The sequence below is a fragment of the Vombatus ursinus genome, unplaced genomic scaffold (assembly GCF_900497805.2).
Source record: "Vombatus ursinus unplaced genomic scaffold, bare-nosed wombat genome assembly UNPS02015129.1, whole genome shotgun sequence".
NCBI lineage: Eukaryota > Metazoa > Chordata > Mammalia > Diprotodontia > Vombatidae > Vombatus > Vombatus ursinus.
This window is the reverse complement of record NW_020954907.1, coordinates 1,921,897-1,948,163: the sequence shown is the minus strand read 5'-3', so window position 1 is coordinate 1,948,163 and position 26,267 is coordinate 1,921,897. Positions and strand designations below refer to the sequence as shown.

The window sequence follows — 26,267 nt, the reverse complement described above, 5'->3', positions numbered from 1 at the left end:
AAGTCCCTAATCTTTCTTCTGACTAGAAATCAGATTGCCTAATCTTGTATCCTGGTTGATATCCTATTAATTATTCACTTTTAATGCATAAAAATTTATATTCCTCTGTATTTGGGGTCTAGTGCCAAGCTGAGGAGGCCTGATCCCAAATTGTTACACAATTGTCATGCATTGCTTAATAAAGTGACATGCTTGGAAGCTTGAACCTTTGTTTTCTTGGTTATTTCAGATTTCACCCATCCCAATTTTTGGCAAAGTCAGCTAGGGTGAGTAAGGACTCCAAAAGGAAGCCTTTATAAAGAACTGCCTTGAGCACTCTGGACATTTCTCTGAGGGACATCTTCAAGGAATACTGCTCCAGGAGTTTGGATTCCCCTCAATCTCAATTTCTTTCTAAGCAAAGGTAAGCCCTCATGTAGTTGAGGACAGGAAGCCCCTCTAAGGGATGTCTTTTTAAGGAAATAGGTTAAAGTAAGCTTTCTCAATGTAGGAGACATACCCTTAGTAAAACAAGCTAGGGTAAACCTCTAAACTGTTAGGGAAGTGCCCTTGGGGAAATTATAAGATCAGGGAGTAGCATCTCAATGGAACCCCATTGGAAAATTTTCCTTTATTCTTGGACCAAGGGAAGAGCATACTAGTTAAAACTGACATTAAAGAAATTCAGCTTGTTCTAAAATATATAAACATAAAAATAGATACTAAATTTTTCCTGAAGAAGGGACTTTTAATTAAAACAAAGTAAAAGCCTTGAGATCAGACTTTCAGTAGAAGATGAGGAGGCTATTAAGTATGTATTTCTCATTGTTTTGTCCATGTTTTTGTTTTTTTGTAAAATGTTCAGAAATAATCTTTGTTGTGGGTCGTGTTTAATGTTGTTTGTAGATTCTGCCACCTTGAAAAAATCCTAAGGAGAAAGCACAACTAGTCATAAAGACTGCTGTGAAAATGGGCTGCCAAAGAGTTTAGAAAGATTAGGTAGAAAGATTAATGAAGTTTCATAGTTTTATACTTGAAGCAGTTCTCCCAGCTTTCTGTAATTTGATGCTAAACTCTGTCTAAGTAAGCAGAACTAATTCCCACTTTAGGCTTTTAGGAGGAGATATAATTTAAAAAGAAAAAAAAAACCCGCAAGATAATTTCTCTCTGTCATTTCAGCCCTAGACAGGTTGGGCTTGTAGAAATTAAACTAAGAAATCAAGTAAAGAAGAGTTTTTTCCTGGTTGGTAAAAAAAAATTTAGTATTATAAAGAAATTAGAGATGGAATTTTTAACTTTAAATAATACCTGTACTGTAAACTTCCAAATTATGGAAGCTGCTAAAAACATTTTAGAAAATTTTGAAGATTTGCAGATCAAGCTTAAGCACTTCCCTTTATGGAGGGAAGAATTTGGAGTTGGGAAAGAGGTCTGAGATGGGTTGATTTCATTGGGATAAGTAGACTTGAAGCAAGTACTAAATAAGGAACTCACCCACTTTATCTTTGTCCTACCTGATGAGGCACTTAACAAAAATTTAACAAATGCTGAAATGTCTTAGTGAGCTTGGGGTACTACTCTCCAGAATTTGTTTTAAGGAAAAATAAGAATAAGACTTTGAAAGTCAAAGTTATAGGAACTTAATACCCTTTCCTTGGAAATTGAGAGCTATTGTTTTTGTGGAATGAAGGAAAGCAGTTTCACTGATTAGAGAAAAAAGGGGGAAAAAAGAATCTGCTGTAAGCATGTTAAATTTAACCTGCTACTTAATTCTTTCTAGACTATGAAAAGAGGAAACCTTGTTTAGATCAGGAAGCAATTTAAAAATAAATGAAATTTAATTAAGGCATGGAAAGGGAGATTTATAAAGAAGAGAAGTCAATGAGAAAGGTCCACCTACTCAACCCCCAATGTTGCCTAGGCCCACACCCTCTAAAGGATAATAGGGATAGACATCCACAATAAGAGGAATTGGCAGGGTGAGGAGCCCAGAAACTAGGAATGTATTTGAGGAAGCCTCGAGTAGAATGTTAAAAGCAGAATTAATTGTTTAAGTTAGAAGCAAGTTCACCATAGAATACTAAAAATGAACCAAGCATTTGTAAGCTCTTAGAAACTCCAAAAAGTAATAGTATTGCAATTAATTGGGTTATTTAAAATTTTTGTACTAAATTACAGAGAAGAAATGTGAGTGAAGATTAGTTGTTCAAATAATCTGGAATACAATTAGAAAATATGGTACTCTACCCCTGAAAACCCATTCTAAGAATGTATCACAATCTTTTGAATCCTCTCAAGCTCCAAAGCAAGGGAATGGGAAGGCAAGGCTACTGCTTGAAGCCTCTCCCCACCTTTCTGTAGAATTGAAATTGAAAAGCCTCAGGGAAAGGAGGGAGAATTGGGCTATCTTAAGAACACAAAAGGAATTCACTTTGCTTTTGGGGTGATTTAAGAGTATATTATTTTTTAATTTATGAAAAGGTGAAAGTGCTACCATGAACCTTAGAAAATGAGCTAATCGTTAACTCTGGGCTCTAAATTTTGAAGTGCAGGTACCTAACAGCTCAGGAAAATGGAGATTTTTATTTTATGGTTGGAAATTCAGATTTGATTTCGTTCAGATTTGTTTTGTAACTAAATTATGATATGGTGAAATGTGTTCTCCTATTAATTGGGGCATCAAATACCAAAAAAAAAGTGGAAAAATTAATGGATCAGGGAAACCTGAGTTACACTCTGGTCTCAGAAATTTATTATCTGTGTGACCTTAAGCAAGTAATTTTACCTCTATTTGCCTCTGTTTCCTAATTTGTAAAGGGGATGGAATTAGCATCTGCCTTTCAGGGTTATTGTGAGGATTAAATGATATTATGATTGTGAAATGCTTAACATTATGCCTGGAATATAGTCAAGACTATGTAATTCTTGGTTATTGTTGCTATTATTTCTTTAATTAAATGTAATTGCTACATACTGGATAACTCTATAGAAATTTTCAGAAGCGATTAGTATAAAATGCCAAAGGTGATACAATGAATGATTTTCTATGTAAGATAATTTAGACATGCATTTAACAGAATTGATGTCATCTAAGAATAAGTTTTGTTTAATATTTTAAATATATGATTATTGTGTTTTTAAAACTTTTTCTTGCATTGTGAAATTTGAGAAACCATTGTCAGAAATGCTGTTAGAAAAATAAGTTGTCTTTTAATCTGATGTTGTTAGGTTATGAATTGAGCTGTTAAAGAATATGATTTAAAAACATATATGGAAACTGTTAAATATTTAATGGGGTATTTTTTGTTTTAAAATAATAATAATAATTACCATTTGGGGATAAAGTTGCATAGATCCTCTAAGATATTCTTATCTATGAGATCCCTTGAGACTTTGTATTCAAGCTGGTTCATAGCAACTTATCAGCCCTGCTGAATGCATGTTATAAAATTCTGAAGTACTAAATTTTGAAAACTTACAACTAAGAAAATAGGATCCCCTTTTCCCACTATTTCTCAAAAGGGGGGAATTTTCAAGTCTGTTGTAATAAAGAGTGAGTTTTCATCTGAAATTATATGGCTATCCTATATAAAATTATGAATTTTATTGTAATAGTCTATAATGAAGTTATGTTTTTGAGCCAGTTTGAGAATGGTGGACTTTGAATTCAAGGATTTTAAGATAGGGTTTTTGAGTCTGAAGCCTATCATTGCTAAGTTGAGTTTTCAGTCACCTATTATGTATTCACTGTATGTGTAATTTAAAGAACATCAGAATGTGGTCATTTTCAATTTACAAGTGAAGGATAAATAAAATGTACCTGTTAGGGAAACAGAAGAAAACTAACAATATTCAAGCTATGATTAGTGAAATTTTTCTCTTTGAGGTAAAAACATAGGACTATAATTTGATATTGTTTTGAGTTTTTATTATTTTGATGGTTGTCAGAATTGTCATGAAGCCAATAGCGCACCATTCAAGGAGAAGATGGCATGTGCCACAGTCTGAGAAGTGCTACAGATAGATGTCTATCCCTGGGAAAAGTTTAGGAGATGACCTTGGCATGGCCAAATATAGGATCTTTTTGACTCATTTCCCCCATGGTATTATTTCCTTCTCAACAGGAAATTTTCCCACCTGCTTAATTCTGCGCCTGGCTTTGATAACCTAGGAGTAATGTGTTGATTTGTTACATGATTGGCTATTAAATACTGCTTGTCCCTGGAATGAAACAGAGCTGAGTGGTTGTTCCCTGTTATGGTATACATTAGGTGAGAAGATTAATATTGATCCTGTATCTTTTTTTATTGATTCTATCTACAATTTATTGATTTTGTCCTGTAACTGCTTAGCTCATAGTTCTTTGTCTCTGAACTTAGCTCAGAGTTCAGCTGGACTGTGATGGGTTAAATTTAAAAATCTAGATCCCTTGTCTCAAGGAATTTAACTTATCTTAAGGAATGGGGAAGAAAGCAAGGGAGTTTGGGTCTGATATCCTTACTCCACCAAGTTATCCTTCAAGGATGAATGCTTTACTGTTGAAAAGTCTGAGCTGTTATCTCTCACCTGGACTCAAACAATGAGTACTTCTTAGACTCATGAGACAAGAAGGCGGATCTTTGCTATCCCCAATTAACAAACCTCCAATTAATCATGTTGTTCTCTGTGCATCACCTTGGCAACCAGTCATGTTGTTCTTAATCCTATAATGTCTGTCCTACCCTGTTCTGTTCTTTCTTCAATACCCCCAAAAAAATGTTTTTAAAAAAAAGGGAACTGTTTATCTGCTCAGGGTCTTTGGCTTTAGTGGAGGCAAGCTATTGATCTATTTATTGACTGATAACATGCCCTTGCTAATAAATGTTATCTGGCTTGGAGAGCTACCTCAGTTTACCCTTTTTGTTAAAAATTAAATGACAACACAGGTCAGTCTGTGCCCTTGAGGAAACACTCTTGCCAAGATTATAACTATCCTCATCCTTTTTCCTTTCATAGCAAATTTCTCTGAACATCTATGAACTGCAGAAGTTTTGTTGTTGAATTATTGTCTCAATTAATAGATTAATACTGATACATTTCAGTTCAAATCATAATATAGGCATAATATCCTCTGAGGAGGGGAGAGTTAGAATTAGGTAAAGTAATAAGACAAGAATGTAATATAAAAGTTTTCTAAATATATGGAATAGTAAATTTTGAGGAAGCAGCAGGATTATCCCAACTATTAGGATATATACATATGTATATGATTGGCTTCCAAAAGTTTTTAATGGGAAATTCAGGCTTTGAGTATATTTGAGTAACAAGTTCTCAAAATTGGATTAAGAGTTTTATTACATTGATAATTGTAAAGAAAGTGAAATTATTTTCCCATTTTAAATTATCTACCTGATCATTTTAAAAGACAGAAGAGCTCATTTTATAAGTCATAACCTCGTGAATTTTTTTAAGATTCCATGTCATGTACAGGATTGAGATAAAGAAAGAAACAGCAAATGGTATGTAAAAACTGAAATTCTCTGAAATTTCATGGGTTCTTAATCTGATTTTCTTCTTATAGCTCTGTTTTTAATAGGATCAGAACAATAAGACTCGAACTGGTTTTCATTGCATGAACTTATTGGAAAATCAAATTTAAGAGATTATACTAAATTATATTAAGTCTTGTCACCAGTAGATTTTGGCAGAAATATCTAAGGATTTCTATAAATGACTAAGAACCAGAGAAGCAGGACACACTTCAGAGCTGTCCTGAGAATGAGGCCTATTCTAGAATGTCCAGGAGAAGATATTTCCAGCAACCAGACAAGTACATGGGACATCTGGGACTCAAGATGAAATAATTAAATGGACATTGGGAGTGGGTTACTAGGATACAAGGAGACTTGCAGTTATTTAATATTGGTGACTAGCATTGTATAGTTTTGACTCTTTGTTTCAGAGTGTTTATGTTTCCTGAGTTTTCTTGCTTACCTTGGTAACATGCAAATCTCCTCTCTCAAAATTAGTCCATTGTGAGCCCTCTAAGTAGTTGGCCTGTAGCCTGATTTAGTCCACCTATAGAGTTTATTTAACAAAGTTTGTCTCCTTTAAAGATATCATCATTCTTGTTCTTAGGCTTTATATTAGCTACTGTACTAAGCTATGCAAGATGATGCTTCCTAGTGGTCTTTTCTTAGTACATAATGTTGATAGTGAACATGAGCACATTGAAAACCTAAGAAATTTTACAAAGTGATCCATTGGAGGGGGCTATCTACCTCCCCCATAAATCAAAGGGGGAATTAAGAGAATTATGGGAATCATGTGAACCAAACTGACACCATCTTGTAAAACTGACTCATTTTGAGACTTAATTTTCATTCCACCTGCTTACTAATCATGGGAATTGAGTGACATCCTGTTTTACACCCTATAAAGTCCACCTGTTCATTCTCCCCACTACCAATTCCCCAAACTCCCAAAATCCCCCTGCCAACTCAGAAAATCCCTAATCTTTCCTCCAAAGAGAAGCAACCCAGTTCTCCCTGACTCTGAGGGCAGCTCTTTAACCACTTCACCATGCTGCTTTTCTACCTGATCCATACCCTTCCTAATATGGCACCTAGCACTAAGCATGATGCTCTAGATTAAGGATTCTTAACTTGGAGGGTCATGAATTTGTTTTTAAAAAACATGTTGATAATCTATCTTCATATCATTGGTTTGTTTTGTAATCATATGTATTTTATCTTGGGCATTTGAGAATTTTTTTTTGAGAAGAGTTCTGAAGGCTTCACCAGACTGCCACAGAGATCCATAACACAAAAGATATTAAGTACTCCTATTCTAGATGTAGTTGGAATAGGACATGGCATAAAACAGTTATAATAATTAGCTTATTTTAAGCCTTATGTCAACATAATGCCCCCTCAGGTCCATGGGATTCCTCTTCTACTGCTTTGTGGGAAGACCTAAATCCATATTTGGCCTCAGACACTAGCTACTTGACCCTGGGCAAGTCACTTAACTCCTGTTTGCTTCAGTTTCCTCATCTACAAAATAGGGTAATAATAGCACCTACCTCCCAAGATTGTTGTGAGGATCAAATAAGATAAATAACTGTAAAACACGTGGCAAAGTACCTGTCACAAAATAAATACTAAATATTATTTATATTAGCTCTGATTATTATTATGCTAATTGAAAAATTAGGCATATAATCAAAGTTGCTCTAAGCCTCCAGTTAAAAAAGTTTATACTATTTAGGCAGAAGTTGGACTCTCTGCATTAATTTACATTAATAAAGGCTTATTTATGCCCTAGATTGCCAAACATTGAACTTTTTGTTTTTGAGGCATAATACAGGTTTCTAAAAATGTTTCAGTGAAAGAGCAGCAGAGGTTATTACCATACAGCTATTGAGGACATTGAGAGTAGGGCAGACCCATTTTTGGAATTTCACTTGAAGAAGTAGTGTACAACTAGTGGCATAAGCCCAAGTCTTTCACTCTGACATTCCTGCAGGACCAATAATCCTTCCTCACTCACTGCATTCTCTGCCACAACCTACTCCTGCATTTTTCTTCTTCTACCATCTGCCCCAGAGCTGTCCGTTATTTCTAGCCTAACTCTTGGTGTCTCTCCTCTTTTCATTCTGCTATCAGACCCTCAAAGTCTCTCTAGTTCTGGAGACAGTTCCTCATTTTATACAAGTTCCCTAGGTGTGACCCTCACCCAATCAAAATAGTCTTCCTGTTTAATGTCCCTGTAGTTCATCCAATGGCTTTTAAAGACCTTCTCTATTTAGCCTAAAATTTTTGAATGATTGAAACATGTTCTTGTCTGTTCTATGTATCAGAACTAAATGGGACAGGATGATTTAACCCCAACCTTACAATATATCATAGCTTTGGAACTGGGAGGAACCTGAGAAGTCATCTCATCCAACTCCTCCCCTTGATTTTAAATATAAACTGAGGTTCAGTGAGTTTAAGTGACTTTGGACAAGGTTACCAAGTACTATGTAGCAGAAGTCATCTAGTTTTAGCAAGCTGTTTCTCAATAGGAAGTTGGACTCCTTCCTAGTCCTGGTTACCAGCCTCTGTGAATGTAGCCTGAAGTCCCATTAGCTTTTTGTCTGCCATGTTGTAGTAATTGATCTTTATCAGGTTTATAATCCACAGAGACCTTAAGATCTTTTACAATTAAGTTATTGGCTAGCCATCTCTCCCCTATCTTGTATAGGGGAAGGTAATTTCTCTAGATAATACCTTTACTTTCCATAAAAATGGCCTGAAACAGGTAAGGCAGCTAACATACTTCTATGCCATTCACTCCAGGTTCCAAGGTGTAGATTCTTCCTCCTAGTTTTTTCCCACTGCCTCTGATATTCCTCCTTTAGCTACAGTATAGCATTGTGCCTGACACCATGATACAAAAGAGAAACGGGAAAGGAAAAAGCCCAAGCAACACTTCTGGAAAAACAACAACAAGAAGACACAGGGATCACAAGGTTACTGGTATCACCAGACAGCATGTTGTAGGGGAAAGTGCCCTGAACTTGGGATCCAAAGAGCTGGATACCATTCAGGGTTTTGCCACTTACTAAATGGGTGACCTTGATTGGGAAAGTCACCTCACCTCTCTGAGGTTCAGTTTCCTCATCAGGAAAAAGGGGAATAAAAATGCCTGCACCACCTTTGTCACAGAGTTGTGAGGAGAAAACCTTGAAGTGCTGTGATCAACATTTAACAAATACATCTTCTAAGATAGGAATCTCATGTGTGTGTAAGCTATGTGTTAAAGTTAACATCTTTCTCTCTGATGATTGTCAACTTGTGTGGTTTGCACATGTTTCAGTGAAATAAGTGAGAAAAACATTTAGTCATCTAGTCAAGATGGAGCCTCCCATGTTTTTCTTAAAATGTATTGATGTTCCATGGAACACTATATTTATTTCTAAGTTTATTATGAGAAAAAGGGGGGGAGAACTCTTTACAGCAAATTTCCATGATAAAGGTCTGATATGTAAAATGTATAGGAAATTGAAATAGATATATAAGAACATGAGCCATTCCCCAATAAATCAATGAACAAAGAATATGAACAGGTGATTCTCAAAAAAAGAAAGGAAGGCTATCAATAAACATGTGAAATGATGCCCCAAATCAGAGGTATGAAACACACAGTCCCATATTGTGCAAATTACAGTATCAAATGGGACCACAATCAGACAAAAATGTAATTGGGAAATATTTATAAAACTAAATTAAAATATCAATCTTGTTGTTATCATCCATAAAATAGGAATGATAACAATAATTATACATTATCACTCAAAGATACTGTAAGACTCAATTGAGAAAATGTATGTCAGAAGTATCAAACTCAATGACCTCAAAACTCCCCAGTGTGCTCAGAATCACACTAAAATGTAAGTGTGATATGTTTATCAACATGAATAAAATTACAATATTACCTAGATAATATTACTTTGTAGTTTTCTAAGCCAGTATGTGGTCAGCAGAGATCCACTTCTATTTGAGTTTGACATCACTGATATGTGATGGGTTAACAGGGGATCTCTCCCAAACTATTTGATGAGCTTACAAGATAGGATGGTGAGCTTTTGTTTGTGACTTTTGAAAGCATTCCCCTGTGGAGGGGATAGACATGTGCAATGGTTCTTTGTTGAGAGGACTAAAGATATTTTCTGAAAAAGTCTTGGTCACTGGAGTTATCCCCAATAAGAAGTGGTGGGTTTGAAGCCTCCATTCTCCAGAAGGAAAGATGTCAATGATGGGGGATGCCTCTGAGATGAATTGATTTGCTTAGACTCAGGGGGACAGACTCCTCTCTAGGGAGGAGCTAACTTTCATAATGGGGCAACTAGGTGATGTAGTGGTGCCACAGAGTGCTGGGCCTGAATTAAGGCAGACTCATCTTCATGAGCTCAAATTTGACCTCAGACACTTAGTAGCTGTGTAACCCCATGCAAGTTACTTCACCCCATTTGTCTAAATTTCTTCATCTATAAAATGAACTGGAGAAGGAAGTGGCAAACCACTCCAGTGTCATCACTGAGAAAACCCCAAATGGGGTCGTGAAGAGTTGGACATGACTAAAATGACCGAACAACAATGTGCTTCATAACAGCCTACCTATAAAATAGAATGATTGCTACCCCTGCTTTCTTTGCCTCAGCTGAAGCATAGCAAAATCTACTCCAACTCCTTACCTTTACCCTGTGTGTATCTCTGTGCTTCAAATGTGTTTCTTGTAAACAACATATTGTAGGATTCTGGTTTTTAATCCATTCTTCTATCCACTTCTGCTTTTATAGCTGAGATCATCCTATTCACATTTATAGTTATGATAACTCTGTATTTCTCTCCATGCTATTTTCCCCTTGTTTATCTCCCACACTTATTAGAAAGAATTTTTCTAAGCACCAAGGAGACCAGTGGGTGTCCTAAAGAGATGAAACCCAGAAACTGGAAGCAGAAACAAGAAAAGGCATAGTACTAGAGACCAAAAGACTGACCAAACAAGACTTTAGAGATCCATACCCTATCTACAAAGCCCGTACACCACATTCACATACCAAAAACTCCATGCTTGACAGAGCCTGTAACCCAGACAGGATTGGGCCTAATGAAAGCTGTACAATGGTATTATGAGAAGACAATGTCTACCCTTCAGTCCAAGAGGAAAGAATTGCCCTGCACACACATGAAAGAGACCCAGGTCTCCAACTTTAATAAAAGGCAAATCAAAAAGTAAAAGAACAATAAAACTAGGAGGGAGTAGGATGAAAGAAGACTCCCCATTCCATCTGTTACCTCTATTTATTGACCCAAGCCATCTTGGAATGTATGACCTCTTTTCTGAAACTCAGAATCCTTGTGTTCTCTTTTGTGACTAGATGCAGAGGAAATTAAGCAGAGCTCCGAAAACAAAACAATATACATGACTAAACAATGTAAATGTAAAGAATAAAAACAGAAATTGAGTTATATAATTATGATCTACATTCTTACAATGACCAAGCTTGTCCTAGAAAAAGAAGTGAGGAAATGTATCTCTCTCCCTTCCTTCATTCCTCAATATGAGAAAGGCTGAGTTATTGCAGATACTGTCAGACTAAGTTGATTAGTTTGCTAGTTTTATTAAACTGCTTTCTATTTTTCTTCTCTTTTTGGATTTTGTTATTTACAAAGTATAGGTACAGGTATAGGTTTGTTACAAAGTATAGATTCTGGGATGTGGACTTCATGAAGAAAGGAAGACAAGGTAAGAACAAAACCTATGTCAACAAAAATTTAAAATCTGTTTAAAAACATCCAAAATAATCTTACCTTCTTTCAAAGCCCGAATTCTTAACCAGAGGTTGGTTAACTTGTTTTAAATACATATTTATTTGTACAGTATTTCTGTGTAATAAATTTATACATAATTGTATAATTGGTTACAAAACATAATTCTTATTAACAATAGTTTTGCTGTTGATGCTTAGTCATTTTTCAGTCATGTCACACTCTTTGTCAAGGGTTTACTTGGCAAAGACACAGGAATGGTATGCCATTTTCCTCTCTAGCTTATTTTACAAATGAGGAACTTGAGGGAAACCGGGTCAAGTGACTTGCCCAGGGTCACACAGACAGCAAATGTCTGAGACTAGACTTGAACTCAGCAATAATTGATTTCAGCATAACTGGTATATAAATATATATCATATAGAAATACATTTTTCTATATGACATGTATTTTATTTATATATAATGTTTTATTTATTTATAATTATACATGATATATCTCTTACATGGCATATATAAATATACATGCCATATACTTTTCTATAAATTTATTCCAACTATATGTAATTATATACATATCAATTATACATAAATATAATTGATTTATAATGGCTTTCCTCTGTAATCAATCCTCTAGATTTTATGCACTCAAAAACATGATTCTAAGTAGGGGTCCATTGGCTTTACCAGATAGTCCAAGGGATCTGTGACACAATAAGGTGAAGAACCCCTCCTTTAAGCAACCCCTCAACTGATTCAAGTTCTTCACTTTCCCCTCTACTCTCTCTAGTCCCTTCCCCCGGTCCTATGACTCAGTGACCTCTAAGGGCCCTTCTTGTTTTAGAACCATGATACTAAGATCCCATGAACTTTCTCAGGCCTCCTGAAAAAAGACCAAGGGAAAGTTGGCTACTTCTGCATTTGTCAGCCTTGCTGGGGCCAAGACCCTGGACTTCAATGGCATCCCACATGCATCATTACTTGTCAGAAGGGCAAATGCTAATCTGGAAGTGAAGGAGAATTGTGAAGCATTACAATATTAAATGGAACAAACAAGGAAGTTACCAAATCTAATGTTGGAGACCTTGAAAAAGCTTGATATCCAACCAGAACAAATTGTAGCAACAGAAATGCAGGAAGAGATAAATAGAAATTAAAACTGTGGACATGGCCCTTCCCAGTGAGTGGCAGTTCTGATGCCCATTGAAGGAACCCAATAACAATTATAGCATCAGACACATTGATTTTAAGGATTCTGACAAATGTTTGCCTCTGGTGAATAGTCTATTCCTCCCTGAAATAATGGGTATGGTGAAATCGACGCAAGCTTGAGAACTCGTTATATTAATAGGATTTGTGGAACTCGACAATTATGATAAGTTGGCATGAATCAAAGTACAGATGTGAATTTCTGGAAATTAGTGGGCAATCAAAGGCAGTTTGGTTACCCGGTGGATAGAGAGCTGAATATGGAGTCAGGAAAACTTGTGTTCAAATTATGCTTCAGGAACTTCCCAGCTGTGTGACTTTGGGCAGGTCATTAGCCCATTTTCCTCATTTATAATAAGAGGATAGCAATAGCCCCTATCTCCCAGAGTTGCTGTGAGGATCACATGAAATAATTTATGTAAATCACTTTGGAAATCTTAAATTTCTATATAAATGCTAGCTATTACATAAACATATGAAGTGCATATGTATCATATTATTATGTATAATGCTGGCTATATTATGATTGTCTTCCAAAACCATTAAGATAAGTTGGGAAGCTCGTTTCAGTGTCTCCTTACATACCTCAACCCCTGCCATCAACCTGTAGATATGAACCATCTTTCTTATCCCCATCAAAGATAAAGACACCTGACAAAATCCACTTGCTCCAATACACAAAAGAATCTCACTAAATTGTCCTATCATGTATAGATTCAACACTTACTCAACTTGTCTCCCACCAAGCCAGCCATACATCAAAGTGACACTCAGGAGGCTAAATGTGTGCCCCAAAACTGCTCAATTTAATTTGTATAGTATTAAAACTTAATTGGCGGAAAAGAAATAAACATTGAAGTGGTGACAAAGTCAGGATTGAAAGTCTAATTCTCTCTAGACTAATAAGTCAGATCTTAAGGGTGAGCTAGCCATCTTACTCACACTGTTAAATTGGGTTTTTCTTGAGAAAAAAAATTAAAAAGGACCCAGTCATATGCCCAGATTGTGTTATACCAAGTTAGAATGAAGGGGAAAACTAAGAAGATGAATAAGTTTATCTGAATAATTTATTGAGTGAATAATTTCAGTCAATATTATCTTTCTCTTTATATTGGAAAAGTGGGGGACTAGGTGACAAAGCAGATAAAGTGTGGGCCTAGATAGAGAAAGACCTAGGTTCAAATCAGGCCTTAGATACTTTCTAACAACGTTAGCCAGGCCAAGTCACTTAACCTCTATTTTCCTCAGTTTCCTCAACTACAAAATAGGGATAATAATGGCACCCATCTTCTCATCTAGGGCTGGTGCAAGCAAAAATGAGATAATATTTGTAAATCACTTAGCAAAGTGTCTGGCACATAGTAGGTGCTTAATAAATGACTATTTTCTTCCTTCCAGCTATGAGTATAGAATACTGCAAGCACGATCAAACTCAGTCTCTGTGTCAGTCTTTTTTGCTTAACAGATTTTTTTTTACTGTTGGGGAGGAAAGTAGAAAAAGAGGAATATGCAAAAAAATGACTATATTAAAACAAAGGTATAAAAATCTTTTAAAAATATAAATGAATTTCACTCTAGTTACCTACATGGACACTAGGACAGATCCTTTTGGGTATGAGTCATTCAAAATACAAATTCTACTATTGACCAACACTGCCACTTGCCAGCCCAAAGCAAGGCAGCTGGGCCATCCCAGATGTTTCATGTGTCTTGACTTCCTTAAGACTCTGTTTGGGCCTATTTTGGAGGGCAGAACTAGGCACAATGGATAGAATTTGAAAAGAGGCAGATTGTAGCTTTTTACTCAAAGAAAGAACTGCCTAAGAATGTAGAGCTGTCCAAGAGTAATGGGTTGCCTCAGGAGACAATGACCATCCAAGTCATTGGTGGGATATTCAGCCTCAAGTGAACATTGAATAGCCGCTCATCAATGATGCCGAAACACGGTTCTTCTTTTCAGTATAGATCGGCCTAAATGGTTCCTAAGATCCCTTCCTGGTTGCAAAACCCTAAAAGTTTATGAGTTAGGAGATTAATGTGGATTGATTTTCCACTTTTTAATTAATTTCTTGACACAGGTAGATTTCTTTTAGTCCTCTCCAACTGTCATTGCATTTCCCTCAGAGGAGGCATAGAAAGTTCATAGCTTAGAATATTAACATCTCTAAAGAGGTCAAAGAATATCAAAGATAACATTTCCTTCATTCTCATATCATCTTTCTGGCACATCCTTAGCCCTAGATAGAAAGATGTACTGATACATGATGACAGCAGCTAAGTGGCCCAGTAGATGGAATACTGGGCCTAGAGTCAAATAGACTCGAGTTCAAATCCAGGCTATGATACTTACTAACTGCGTGACCCTGGGAAAATCACTTAACTTCTGTTTGCCTTCATTTCCTCATCTGTAAAAGGGGGATAATAATAGTATCTATCTTCCAGGGATGATGTGAGGATCAAATAAGATTATGGTTTTAAAGTGAATAGGACTGTGCCTGGCATATGGTAAGCACTATATAAATGTTAGCTACCATGATGATGTGGAGCAAGCAGGTGGCAGTGTTGGTCAACTGTAGAATCTGCATTTTGAATGACTCATACCCAAAAGGATCTGTCCTGGTGTCCATGCAGGTAACTAGAGTGAAATTCATTTATGTTTCTGTTTGCCTCAGTATCCTCATCTATAAAACGAGTTGGAGAAGGAAATGGCAAACCACTCCAGAATCTCTGCCAAGAAAACACCAAATTGGGCTCACAAAGATTTAGAAATGACTGAACAACAACATCAAATGATTGATGATGATGATGATGGTGATAATAATGATGATGATGAAACATTCTCCTAAGGCCACACACTGAGCTGGAGGCTCCCTTCTCTGCAAAGAGAAATGGTGATTTTAGGGAGTTCTCCTCTCTTCCCTATGCAGTTGCTTACTTTGAGCCCCTGTGCTGGCCAGAACATACCTGTGTGTGGTGAGAGCCAGGGTCATCAGCTTAGCTCCCATGCTAAAGATTTCTGTAGGCAGCAGAGAAAAGCATGGAGAGTATAGATTTGTGCCTTCTATTCACAGGGTGCATGGAGACACCGGAAGCACACTGTGTCCACACCTGCGCATATATATATTCCATAAACTGCTTCTTATATAGTGACTATAGAATGTGGTAGGTTGGTAGAAGACACTTCTTTAGAGCAGATCATTGCAGTTCTGAGGAGGCGGTCTATCTGGGGACTCTCCCCCCGATTGTATTGCCCTGTGTGTGTCCCTACAGAGAGGGCGATGCTTTGGACTACACTATAAAGCGTCTGAGGACTTAGTCACAAAAAGCACCAAAGGCTGGAGCAGTGATAACTTTACGTCACAAGGTCTGTGCTAACTGTGCCATTGATCACACCTTCAGATGCCAACTTTATTCTAGTCTAGGAAATGCCTGGAAGGTCAGAGAACCCTGGAGTCAGGCTTAGAACAGGAATCAGGTGACTTCAGAATATTAAGGCAAAGGGTAAGGAGCACAGCAAGGGGGTTTTATTGTCATACTGCTGAAAGAGCTGGCTTCAAGATGCCACCTAAATGTGACCCTGGGCAAGTGACTTTAACTCTCTAAGCCTCAGTTTCCTTAGCTGTAAAATGAGAGAGTTGGACAAGACAGCCTTTGAGGTCTAGCTCTGTGATCTTATGACCTTCTCAGGAAGAGGAGAGGATGCATACAAATGTGTCACAAGGATTTTACAAAAGTAACAGCCATCTATGCAGATACAGGCCAAACTTGCATCCCTACCTTTGCCCTCTCCCAAGACTACCAGACCTGGAACACCTACCGTGTCTAAAACCCAGGTCATTATTTTCTTTCTCATCTCAAACTAGGTAAGCCTTTCTACTTCACTATTTCCATCAATAGGGTGACCACCACAGTTGCTCTTATAATCCATGGCCTGGAACCCCAGCCTTCTCCACTCTTTCTCTGAGCATACAGAAAGGAAGTCCAATTTTAAAGACTGACTGAAAGGTTCATTTTATCTTTTGATCATTGTCTCCACCTGGGATTTAGTCTGGTAAAATATCCAAATTGGGTTATGTATAGTTAATGCCTGGGTCTTCCTAAATGAAGGTAACAGGATCCTGAAAACAGCTCCCATGCAAGCACTCAGGGTAACAAATTTATATGGACAGAGATAATTTTGCTTCACATAAAATGCAAAAAATGCAATAAATAGATATGGAAAATATAAAACACACTAACAATGGCTTCCTTGCAATCAGACTAAACTTAAGGCTACCATTAACATAATACTCTGAGAGTGATTTTTCAGTCCCCTACATAGTGCTTTCCAGATCTATAGTGTGGTGTGGACTTCCCTCAGAAGACAAATACACTTTGTGGCCGCTGAATAAGCAGAAGTAAACAAACTGCCCCATCACTCTGCAATTCCCATTGTCATATAGGGCGTAAGGACAGACAAATGTTGTCATTAGGACCCATAGATACCATCAAGGATGTTCTGGAGCCAGAGTGAACCACTGCCAAGATCTAACAGTTAAAGATTCAGTGTGAACATTTACACCTTGGAAATTGGCTAACATTACAGATCAGGGCTTGAGTTATTATTTTGTTTGTTCCCTAGACTTAAGAAAGTGACACAGAAAAATGCTAATCATGCGAAACAAACTTCAAATGTGTTGGAATACTTTTTTGCCTCTGGAAAGCCAAGTGTTAAACATTTCCTAGCATATCTATGCACTGAGGGAACCTTGAGCTGTGGAAGGACATGCCATGGGAGGGCCAGCTCTGTGTGGCAGGGTGGCAGGATGTGGTAAACCCAACATGCCAGGCTGAGGAGCTTGTTTTAATCCTGGCCAAGGGAGGGTAATTATAGATTTATGAACAGGAAAAGTCTCCTTAGAAAGACTATTTTTTGGAAGCAATGTGGAGTCAAGAATAGATAGAGAGATTAGAGGCAAGGAGACCAATTGGGAAGCCATATTGGGGGGGTTAGGCAATTGGGGTTAGGTGACTTGCTTAGGGTCACATGGTTATTAAGTGTCAACTGTTTGGTCTGAGGCCAGATTTGAACTCAGGTCCTCCTAACTTCAGGGCCGGTGCTCTATCTGCTGTGCCACCTAGCTGCCCCCGTGGTAGGCCATATTACAATAGACCAGTGAGAGGTGACCAGAATCCAGACTGGGATGGTGGCTGTGTAAGAGGAGAATCAGAGAATTCTATGGAAGTGGGAAGTGACCTTAGGAGCCAGCTACTCTCCCACAAAAAGGAAGGGATTCTCACTATAACAAACCAACAAGTGGTTATCCAGCCTCTCCTTGATGACCTCCAAGGAAGGAGATCACACTACCTCTCCAGGCGGCCTCTTCCACTTCTGGACAGCTTTAATTATTAGGGGGGGTTTCCTGACATTCAGCCTGAAGTGTTTCTTTGCAACTTCACCCCCTGAGATTGGTCCTTCTATACTTTCTCTTCCTCTTCATCATGTATATCTGACCATTTAGCAAAGTGGTAGATTCATAGCTCGAGATGGAAGGAACCCTAGGATAGCATCTGTTCAACTTCTAATCACATTCAGGAATGACCTCTACAATATCCCTGACAAAAGACTGTCCAGCTTATTAATGACTTCCCTAGTCTCTCTCTACAAAAGTCTTGGTACGGACTCTATCCAACAAAATGCCACAGCAGCTATGTGGAGGCTGGGGCAACAAGGCTTCCATCAACTCCCATACTGCTCCCTGATGGGCCTGCAAATAAACCCAGGAATAAGGATAAAAGGAGATCAAGGTGAAGCCTCAGGGCATGTTCTTTGTCCCTGCTTTGTTATGCAGCCTTGCAGGAACAGATTTCTGACTTACTATTGCATTCTGTCTAATACAAACCACACTGATTTCCCTACATCTACTTACACCTGGATAAACCCAATAGCCTCTTAGCTCTTCCCCTTACCTTCAGTGTCTATCTCCTCCAATCAGTCTTACCTTCCAAATTAATCTTAAACCTCATCTTTCATCATGACACGCCTCTGCTCAATAAGCTTCTATAACTTTCTTTTGAAGACTGAGGATGAAACCCAAATGCCTCTGCCTGCCTTTCCACACTCTGCAGAATCTAGCTTTACCTGATCTTTTCCAATTTATTTCTCCCTAATACTCAAAATTCATTCTCTGACTTAGTCAGACGATTTCCTCTCTGTGCCTCACCTAGAACATAGTGAGGCCCACTTTTGTATGCTACAGACTTTTTCCCTTTGAATGGAATGCTGTCCTTTCTCTCTTCTGTTGAGTTAAGTTCATCCTATCCAACCTTCTAAGCCCCATTTAAATCCTTCCTCCTCCACCAATCTGCCTCTGACTGTGTCATCATTCACTGAGCTCTCTTCCTCTTGAAAATCTCTAGAACTTGCAGTCTGTCCCATAAAACTGAGGCCATAATTATTTACTCCACTGTGAATATAACAGACTTTGTTAACTGTCCTCCTGAAATCCTGATGCACTGGGTCTACCATATTTCCCTGCCATACCAGGCTAGGACTGCTATTAAAAAGGAAATGATGTGACTGGGGAAGGATGACTTGTTAAATCTTGACCCAGTGCATTTCCCATAGGCCTTCACTCAGGTGCTTTCCAACTATGCACAGGTATAATGATTATTTTTGTTTGTCTCCCTAGAAGGTCAGTAGGGACCATATCCCTTAGTGCTACACCCCTCATTCTTTGGGGCAGTATGGCATAATGGGTAGAGCCAGGAAGATCTTACTAGCTGTGTGACCCTGGGCAAGTCATTTAACCCCAACTACCTAAAAAAAAAAAAAACAACAAAAAACAAAAACAAAAACAAAAAAAAACTAAATATTAGCAAGATTTTTTTCTTCATTGAACCTACATCAGCTTCTCTGCACCTTCTGCCCCCTGTTCCTAGTTCTAACATCTGGGGCTAATCAGAAAAAGTCTAATGATTACTAATCCCTCTTTCTTATGGCATCACATTCAAATACATGAAGAGCTATCATGTCTTCCTTTCTCCTTAAGTTTAAACAACACCAATCCCTTCAGTGGGTCCTCATGTGACATGGGGTTACATCCCTTTGCCATGCATATCACAGGAAATACTACGAGGCCTATTGCTGGGCCATAGCTGGCCAATGGGACTCCATGTTTGACCACTGATTGAACTAGGAAGTTCCTGTGTTCCAAAAAATTGCCTTGGTTGGTTACACTTAGAGTTCGGATGTGAGGTTAGCAAATTTCATCTAATCCAGGGGTGTACGTTTAGCAAACTTTCCTAGTCACAATGTTCTTGTGATGGAGCAGGTGGGTCTCAGTCCAGACCACCTGCTAGATGACTAACTCCTCAGGTCCCCTCCCACTCAGGCCTGTGAACTAGCCCAGCAACAACAGTCAGCTATAAAGACAGTGACCCAGAAGATGTAAGATCTTGATGGGGACGCACTGCCCAAGCCCGTGAGGCATATCTATGGGACTGAAGAGTGAGGAGCCACACACACACTGACATGCCTGGGAGTAATACACTGCCTGAATTGTGATCTTTCCTTCCTGGTACCTCCTCACCAAACCATGATTTACTCTGAAATTAGCTGACAGCCAGGAAAGGAAACGAGGTCATTGTCAACCCTGATGCTGTGGATGTTGGCCCAGTTTTCTACTGCAGCCAAAACTGTCAACAGATGCTGGGCCTAAAACGCTCATTGTAGAGGTGGCAAGCAGATGGAATATTTCAAATCAGAGAAGGCAGAGACAGGGTCAGGCCTATGCTAACCTGTGACCTAAATACACTTGTCTCTGCCTCCATCCATCATCATAGCGTCTCTCTGCCTCCTCCCTCCCCTGAAGTCCCACTTCACATCTGCTGCCCAAGGAACCCAACCATGGTGACCCAACCAAAGCCAGTTCTGAGCCTCTTCCTGATATACAAACTTGCTGTCCTGGCCCCATTCCCACTAAGCCCTGCTCCTAGTGAATTGTCCTACTGGGAAGCAGGGAGTAGGGAAGGAAATAAGCATTTGTATAGCAACTAGTACCTGACAGGTACTATGTGAAACCCTTTTTATTAACATTATCTCATTGGATTCTCATAAAAATCTCATGAGGTAGGTACAATTATTAACCCCATTTTAGAGTTTGGAAAACTGAACAAACAAAGGTTAAATGACTTGCCCACAGTCACACATCATTTGTCTGAGGCCAAATTTGAACTCATATCTTCCAGACTTAGCACTTTATCCATGTCCCACTAACTGCCTCATAAGCAGTTGTAACCTAAAATGAGACTAAAGTGAGACAGTGCCTTCCCTCAAGGAGCTCATAGTCTACTAAGGGAAATAAAGGATACATAAAAATGCATATATTCACACTAATACAGGAGGGAATTATGAAATGCTTCTGGAAGAAAGAGACATTCTGACCTTTGGAAAGGAGGGAAAGGACTTCCAGAGACTGAGGTGAGAAAGGAGAGCATTTCATGCCTTGGGGCAGGGTGGGGGTACAAGAGCCTCACACAAAGGCTTGAAGACAGGAGATGGGAGACTGCATCTAGGGAACCTTTTCTTTGGAACCAATGGTGGATTATTATAGAGAAGTTCAGAATGTTTGAAGATATGCCCCTAACTTGTTGAGGGACGTATCATGGAGGATGACCAAGTTCTCACAAAACATCCCTTCATGGCATTGCCAGGGCCAGAATCCTGGACCACATAGGACCATCTCTCTGATCCAATGGGATGATTCTTATATTTTAGTATTCTTACAGGAATAGGGCAAGGTTATTTAAGTGTGGTGGAGATCTAACCCAGCATACATCTAATAATTCATACTGCATCAATCTTTCCAGTTGGCAGCCTGCCTTCTGTTTATACAATAGTATTTGTCATTTTTTTTGATGTGTTCTATTTCCTCTTGGCTGTTATTGCAAAGTCATTGTAATCTCCCTCTGATATATATGTGTGTGTGTATATAGAGTGAGAGAGACAGAGAGAGACAGTGTGTGCATCCTGGCCTGGTTTCCTTCAGGAGCAACAGCCCCTTAGAAGAGAGAACTTGCCAAGACAAAATGGTAAGTAACAGGGTCCGCCTTTGAAGGGAAATGAAGGCTTATTACTCAGTTTTTGTGAGGTAGGGTTTTGAGTTTCTTCTGAAAGTCGTCAAGTCCTCAAAGGGGCTCCTTGGTGAATTTCCTCTTGGGTTCGCTGTAGAGAGGCAGTATGATGTAGTGGACAGGGAGCAGGGCTGACAGTCAGGAAGTTCAGGGTTCGAGTACTACCTCTCACATATCCTGGTTGTCTGTCTTCTACTTACCTCTCTAGGTCTAAAAGTGGCAAAGGAATCATCCCTCTGCCTTGGTAGAGACAGTTCCTCCTCTGGAGGCCCCACTGTCCATTAAATCACAGATATGTTATTTTTATCTCAATTTAAAATGCTAATTACCTCTATACTGCCATCCCCAAAGTCCATTGTCATAATGCCCCTCTCCAAACTGCTGCCTTCTACTCAACCATATCAGCAACAGGCTACCCTTTTCCCGACATGACTGCACCCATATTCAGGCAGTACTCTGTGCCAACATCATCATCCCTGTCAATTTCCCCACTTCTCTCCAAAACCTCTTTCACTCCCAAATGAATTTGTCCCAAGTACAAGAATTCAGAGTCTTTCACCTGGCTTAACAAACCAGCGCACGTGAATAGAATGGAACATTATTGTCCTTCAAGAAATGACAAATATGAAGAAATCAGAAAAACTTGGAAAGACCTGAATGAACTCATGCTGAGTGAAGAAAGCAGGCCCAGGAAAACTAAGCCAAAATTGGTATAGTGATGGAAATGAAAGAAAAATCCCCTAAAAGTTGTCTGAACTTAGATGAAATGCAATGACCAATTTTGCTTCCAAAGGATGGGACACAAAATGTATTTATTAATACTAAGAATAGCATTAACATGCTATTATGCATTATGGTCTATGCAGTAAGAATAACTAGCATCTATACCGCATCTACTATGTGCCAGGCACTGTGCTAAGTGCTTTCCAATTATTATCTCATTTTATCCTCACAACCACCCTGGAAAGTAGGTGCTGTTATCTCCATTTTCAATGCAGGAAACTTAGATAAACAGAGGCAAAAAGTGACTTGCCCAGGGCCACACAGTATTTGTCTCCTCTTGTCAGAAAAGTGGGTAACTACGGGTACAGAAGGTAAAATATACAGCGGTGCAGTGGATATTTGAAGTCAGTATGACTAAGGCTTGAACCATGCATCAGCCACTAGGTTGTGCTCTCTGAATGAGCCAGCGTCTTGTTAGGAGCTTGTCAAGGCCTCAGTTTCCTCATCTGTAAAATAAAGGTGCTGGACGTAATAACCTCTAAGTTCTTTTATAGATCTAAATCTATGACCCCGGGATCCTATGAGGCATTATTGTTTAACTGTGTTGGTTGGTTTTGCTTGACTATTTTAGGTAATAATAGCACTTTTTCAACATTCTGTCAACAACACCCTTACAACAACTCTAGGAGGCTCTCATTGTCCCCATTTTACATATGAGGAAACTGAGGCAGATAGAGTAAGTGACTTGCCCAGGGTCCCACAGTTAGTATCTGAGGCTAGATTAAACTCAAGTCTTCCTGACTCCATTTCCACTGCCTTATCCACCGTGCTCCCTTGTAGACTTTGTTATTACAAAAGAAGGGTCCATTGCCAGGAAGATACTATATAATGGGCTGTGACTGTGGAATAAAATAAAAGAGCAGCTATAAAACTTAAAAAAAAAAACTCTAGCCATCTTCCCTCCCACCACCTTTAATCTTTCTTTTCCCTTTTTTTAATAGAATGCTATGTTAGGTGTCCTCTTTGCCTTGGCTATCTTTGTGACATTTTGTGATGCTGAGTGCACATTTTTTCCCTTGGAGATCTCTCCAGGAGGTGAACCAGAAGGTAAATCTTTATTTACAACTGTTTCCTGTCTCTAGAGAGAGGAGGGTTTGTTTAGCAGGAAAAGTGACTGGGTCAAGCTTGAATGGCCTGTTTCCACTGGAGCCAAGATCCATGGGATGGGAGTAGTGGGTAAAAGGTGGGAAAAGTGAATTTAATCTAAAGATGTGCCTGAGATAAAGGAAAGAGGCAGGTGTCTAAACATACATGTAAGGTCTTTCCCCCATCATCTTTCTTCTATCACATAATTAAGAGGCAGTACTTACTTTCTACATATAATATGTTTCTAAGGGGCAATGTACATTAGTGATTAGAGAGCTAGGATTGAAGTTAGGAAGACCTGGGTTTAAATCCCACTTCTGACACTTTGACTAGCCCCATCTGTGCCTCAAGCCCTTACCTACTCAGTCACTCAATTCAACAAGCATCTATTAAACACCTACTGTGTGCAAAAGGTTGCAGTTACAAAGGCAAAATTAATCATGGAAAGAAAATTAAGAAGGAAAGTGAAGAAAACCTAAAAAAAAAAAAACCACTCCCTGGCTTCATGAATCTTATGTCCTACAAGTTCTGCTAACACTTATCTTCCAAAGTAGCATATTAGATGTTTCTCCTGTCACTGTGAAGGCTTGGGGAATGACTTAAGGGCCATTCTTGATTGAACAAGTTGTGAAGCATTGGAGGAGGTTGCCGAGGGAAATGGTAGAACCATTTTTGGAGGTCTTTAAAAGTGACCCAGATTTTCCATTGTTAGGATGGTTTAGTGTGGTGTCATTCAAGGCGGCCTTAAGGACTTGGTAAAATCTTTTCTAAAGGCATCAATTGCAGTTCAACAGAAGATTTGCCATGTGTTCTGTCTTAGGTTGCCGGGATTCTAAAGGTGAATTGCACGCCTTCAACACCCAATGGGAATCCAATTGTATGCGCTGTTCATGTAATTCAAGATATGGACTAGTTTGCTGCAGCATGTGAGTTCAAGATTAACCCTAAATAGACAGAAAACAACAATCTCTGAGCTGGAAGGGACCTCAGGGCCCATGAAGTAGAACCCATCTGGGAACCAGAAACCCCTACTCAACACGTGCCCAATGGGCCTTTGTTTGAAGGCCTTCAGTGAGGGTGGCATCTTCTGGAGAGTTCTCATGGTTAGGAAGTTTTCCTCCCATTGCACTTAATTAAAAACTAGACTCTTCTCAGCCTCCATCCCCAGCTCTCAGCTCTACCCCCGAGGCCAAGCAAGGTGAGAAAGTCTATTCCCTCTTCCCGATGACAGAAGTTTCTCTTCTTCAGGCTTTGATTCCTGTATTGATCCTTTTATGACACTGATTTTCATTCTCTCCATTTTTGTTATCCTGTGAATATGCCCCAGATGATCAATTTCCTTCCTAGATGGTTACTCCATGAAGTGAACACGATATTCCTGATGTGATCCAATCAGGAAAGAGTAGAAGAAGAATTTAACCTCTGCATGTGACATTGGGCTTTGTGTTGGGGCGACCTGAGTTCAAAACCTTCCTCAGACAAATACATGTTATCTGTGTGACCCTGGGAAAATCATTTGACTTTTGTGAGCCTTTGTTTCCTCATACATTAAAAAAGAAGGTTTTGACCTTGATGACTTCTAAAGTCCCTTTCAGTTTGAAATCTAGGACCTATGATACTTTTCTATTGAAATCTCAGCTTATAACCTGATTATCTGTGTGACCTTGAGCAAGTCACTTGACCCGTCTCAGCCTCAGTTTTCTTATCTGTTAAAAGAAGAGGGGTTTGGACTTGGTGACTTCTAAGGTCACTTCCAGTTTGAAATCTAGGATCCATTATTCTTTTCTATTTAAATCCAAGATCAGACACTTATTAACTGTGTGACCCTGGGCTTTAGTGCAAGCTAACTAGCACATAAGACCTAATGTGTTCTCCATCTATACTTGTGCGTAGATTGAGATGGCTCATTAGGTGGCTGGGGAGGACAGGTGGTACATGATCAGAGGCTGTCTGGAACAAGGGTAAGAGTCTTAATAAATTATTCATCAGTTCCCAAGGACCATCCTAATCTTTGCCCAATTTTCTTCCTCCAACAGGGTGGTAAAGCCTAAAGACTATGACAATGTTGCTTGCAAGGAAATTTTCAACCAGCAGTCCTGTACAATAAGTGTTGTAGAGAAAGCCAATCCCGCTGTAGCCTGTAACGTCCCACGGTATTCAGGTTAACAACTCAATCTTCTCTTCCTGATGTTGCTGCCAAGGTCATTGCATCCCAACGGAACTTGTAGATTCTTGAAGCAATTACCCTTTCCTTGGAATTCAGAGCAGCAGGGCCTAGGAACCATATGGCCATTACCTTGGATCTTCATTATATTGAAAACATTGTCAAATCTTAGGCACACTGATTCAAACCACAAAGTGCCATCTCTGTGGCTTCTGAGATCCTCTAGGCATTTAGGTTGTGCCCATACCTCCTGTAACCTGCTGTCTGATGGATGCCCAAAGAAAATATATTGTCCTGTAGCATGAAATGAATCTGTCCTTTTCCTTTTAAAGAATCAATGTCCAAATTAAGTATAGAAATGAGATCTTTGTGGTCTTTCTCTGGGGAGATTTCTGGGACTTACACTTTGGGACTGAAACACTATATGCTTTTTTTGTTTCTACTCACCTCCCAAATCTGTCTGAGAATTCTTGATTTCAATCCTGGAAGAATCAAGATTACAAATAACCCAAGGAATAATGTAAAAATAGCTGAAAGGGGCAAGATGGCATATTTACCAGTGATGATGACTTTCAGTTGAGTAGTATCATGAAATACAACAAGCATATATATATACACACGGTGGAGAGAACAGG

At 38.8% G+C, this 26,267-nt stretch overlaps 1 protein-coding gene across 1 annotated transcript; it reads left to right on the top strand.

The window, feature by feature from the left end:
- Window positions 1-301: 301 nt before the first annotated feature.
- Window positions 302-25,996, top strand: LOC114031305 (beta-microseminoprotein-like). The gene is made up of 5 exons (XM_027846363.1): window positions 302-403; window positions 21,462-21,557; window positions 23,324-23,429; window positions 24,289-24,394; window positions 25,505-25,996. The coding sequence occupies exons 2-5, from the start codon at window positions 21,555-21,557 to the stop codon at window positions 25,632-25,634; spliced, it is 345 nt and encodes a 114-aa protein (XP_027702164.1). The 5' UTR covers window positions 302-403; window positions 21,462-21,554; the 3' UTR covers window positions 25,635-25,996.
- Window positions 25,997-26,267: the final 271 nt, after the last annotated feature.

What these genes read in the sequence shown, in the direction of transcription:
- LOC114031305 (XM_027846363.1), top strand. An exon ending in TCCAGGAGGTGAACCAGAAG is followed by an intron (nt 23,430 to 24,288) that starts GTAAATCTTTAT and finishes GTTCTGTCTTAG; the next exon opens with GTTGCCGGGATTCTAAAGGT. An exon ending in GGACTAGTTTGCTGCAGCAT is followed by an intron (nt 24,395 to 25,504) that starts GTGAGTTCAAGA and finishes TTCCTCCAACAG; the next exon opens with GGTGGTAAAGCCTAAAGACT.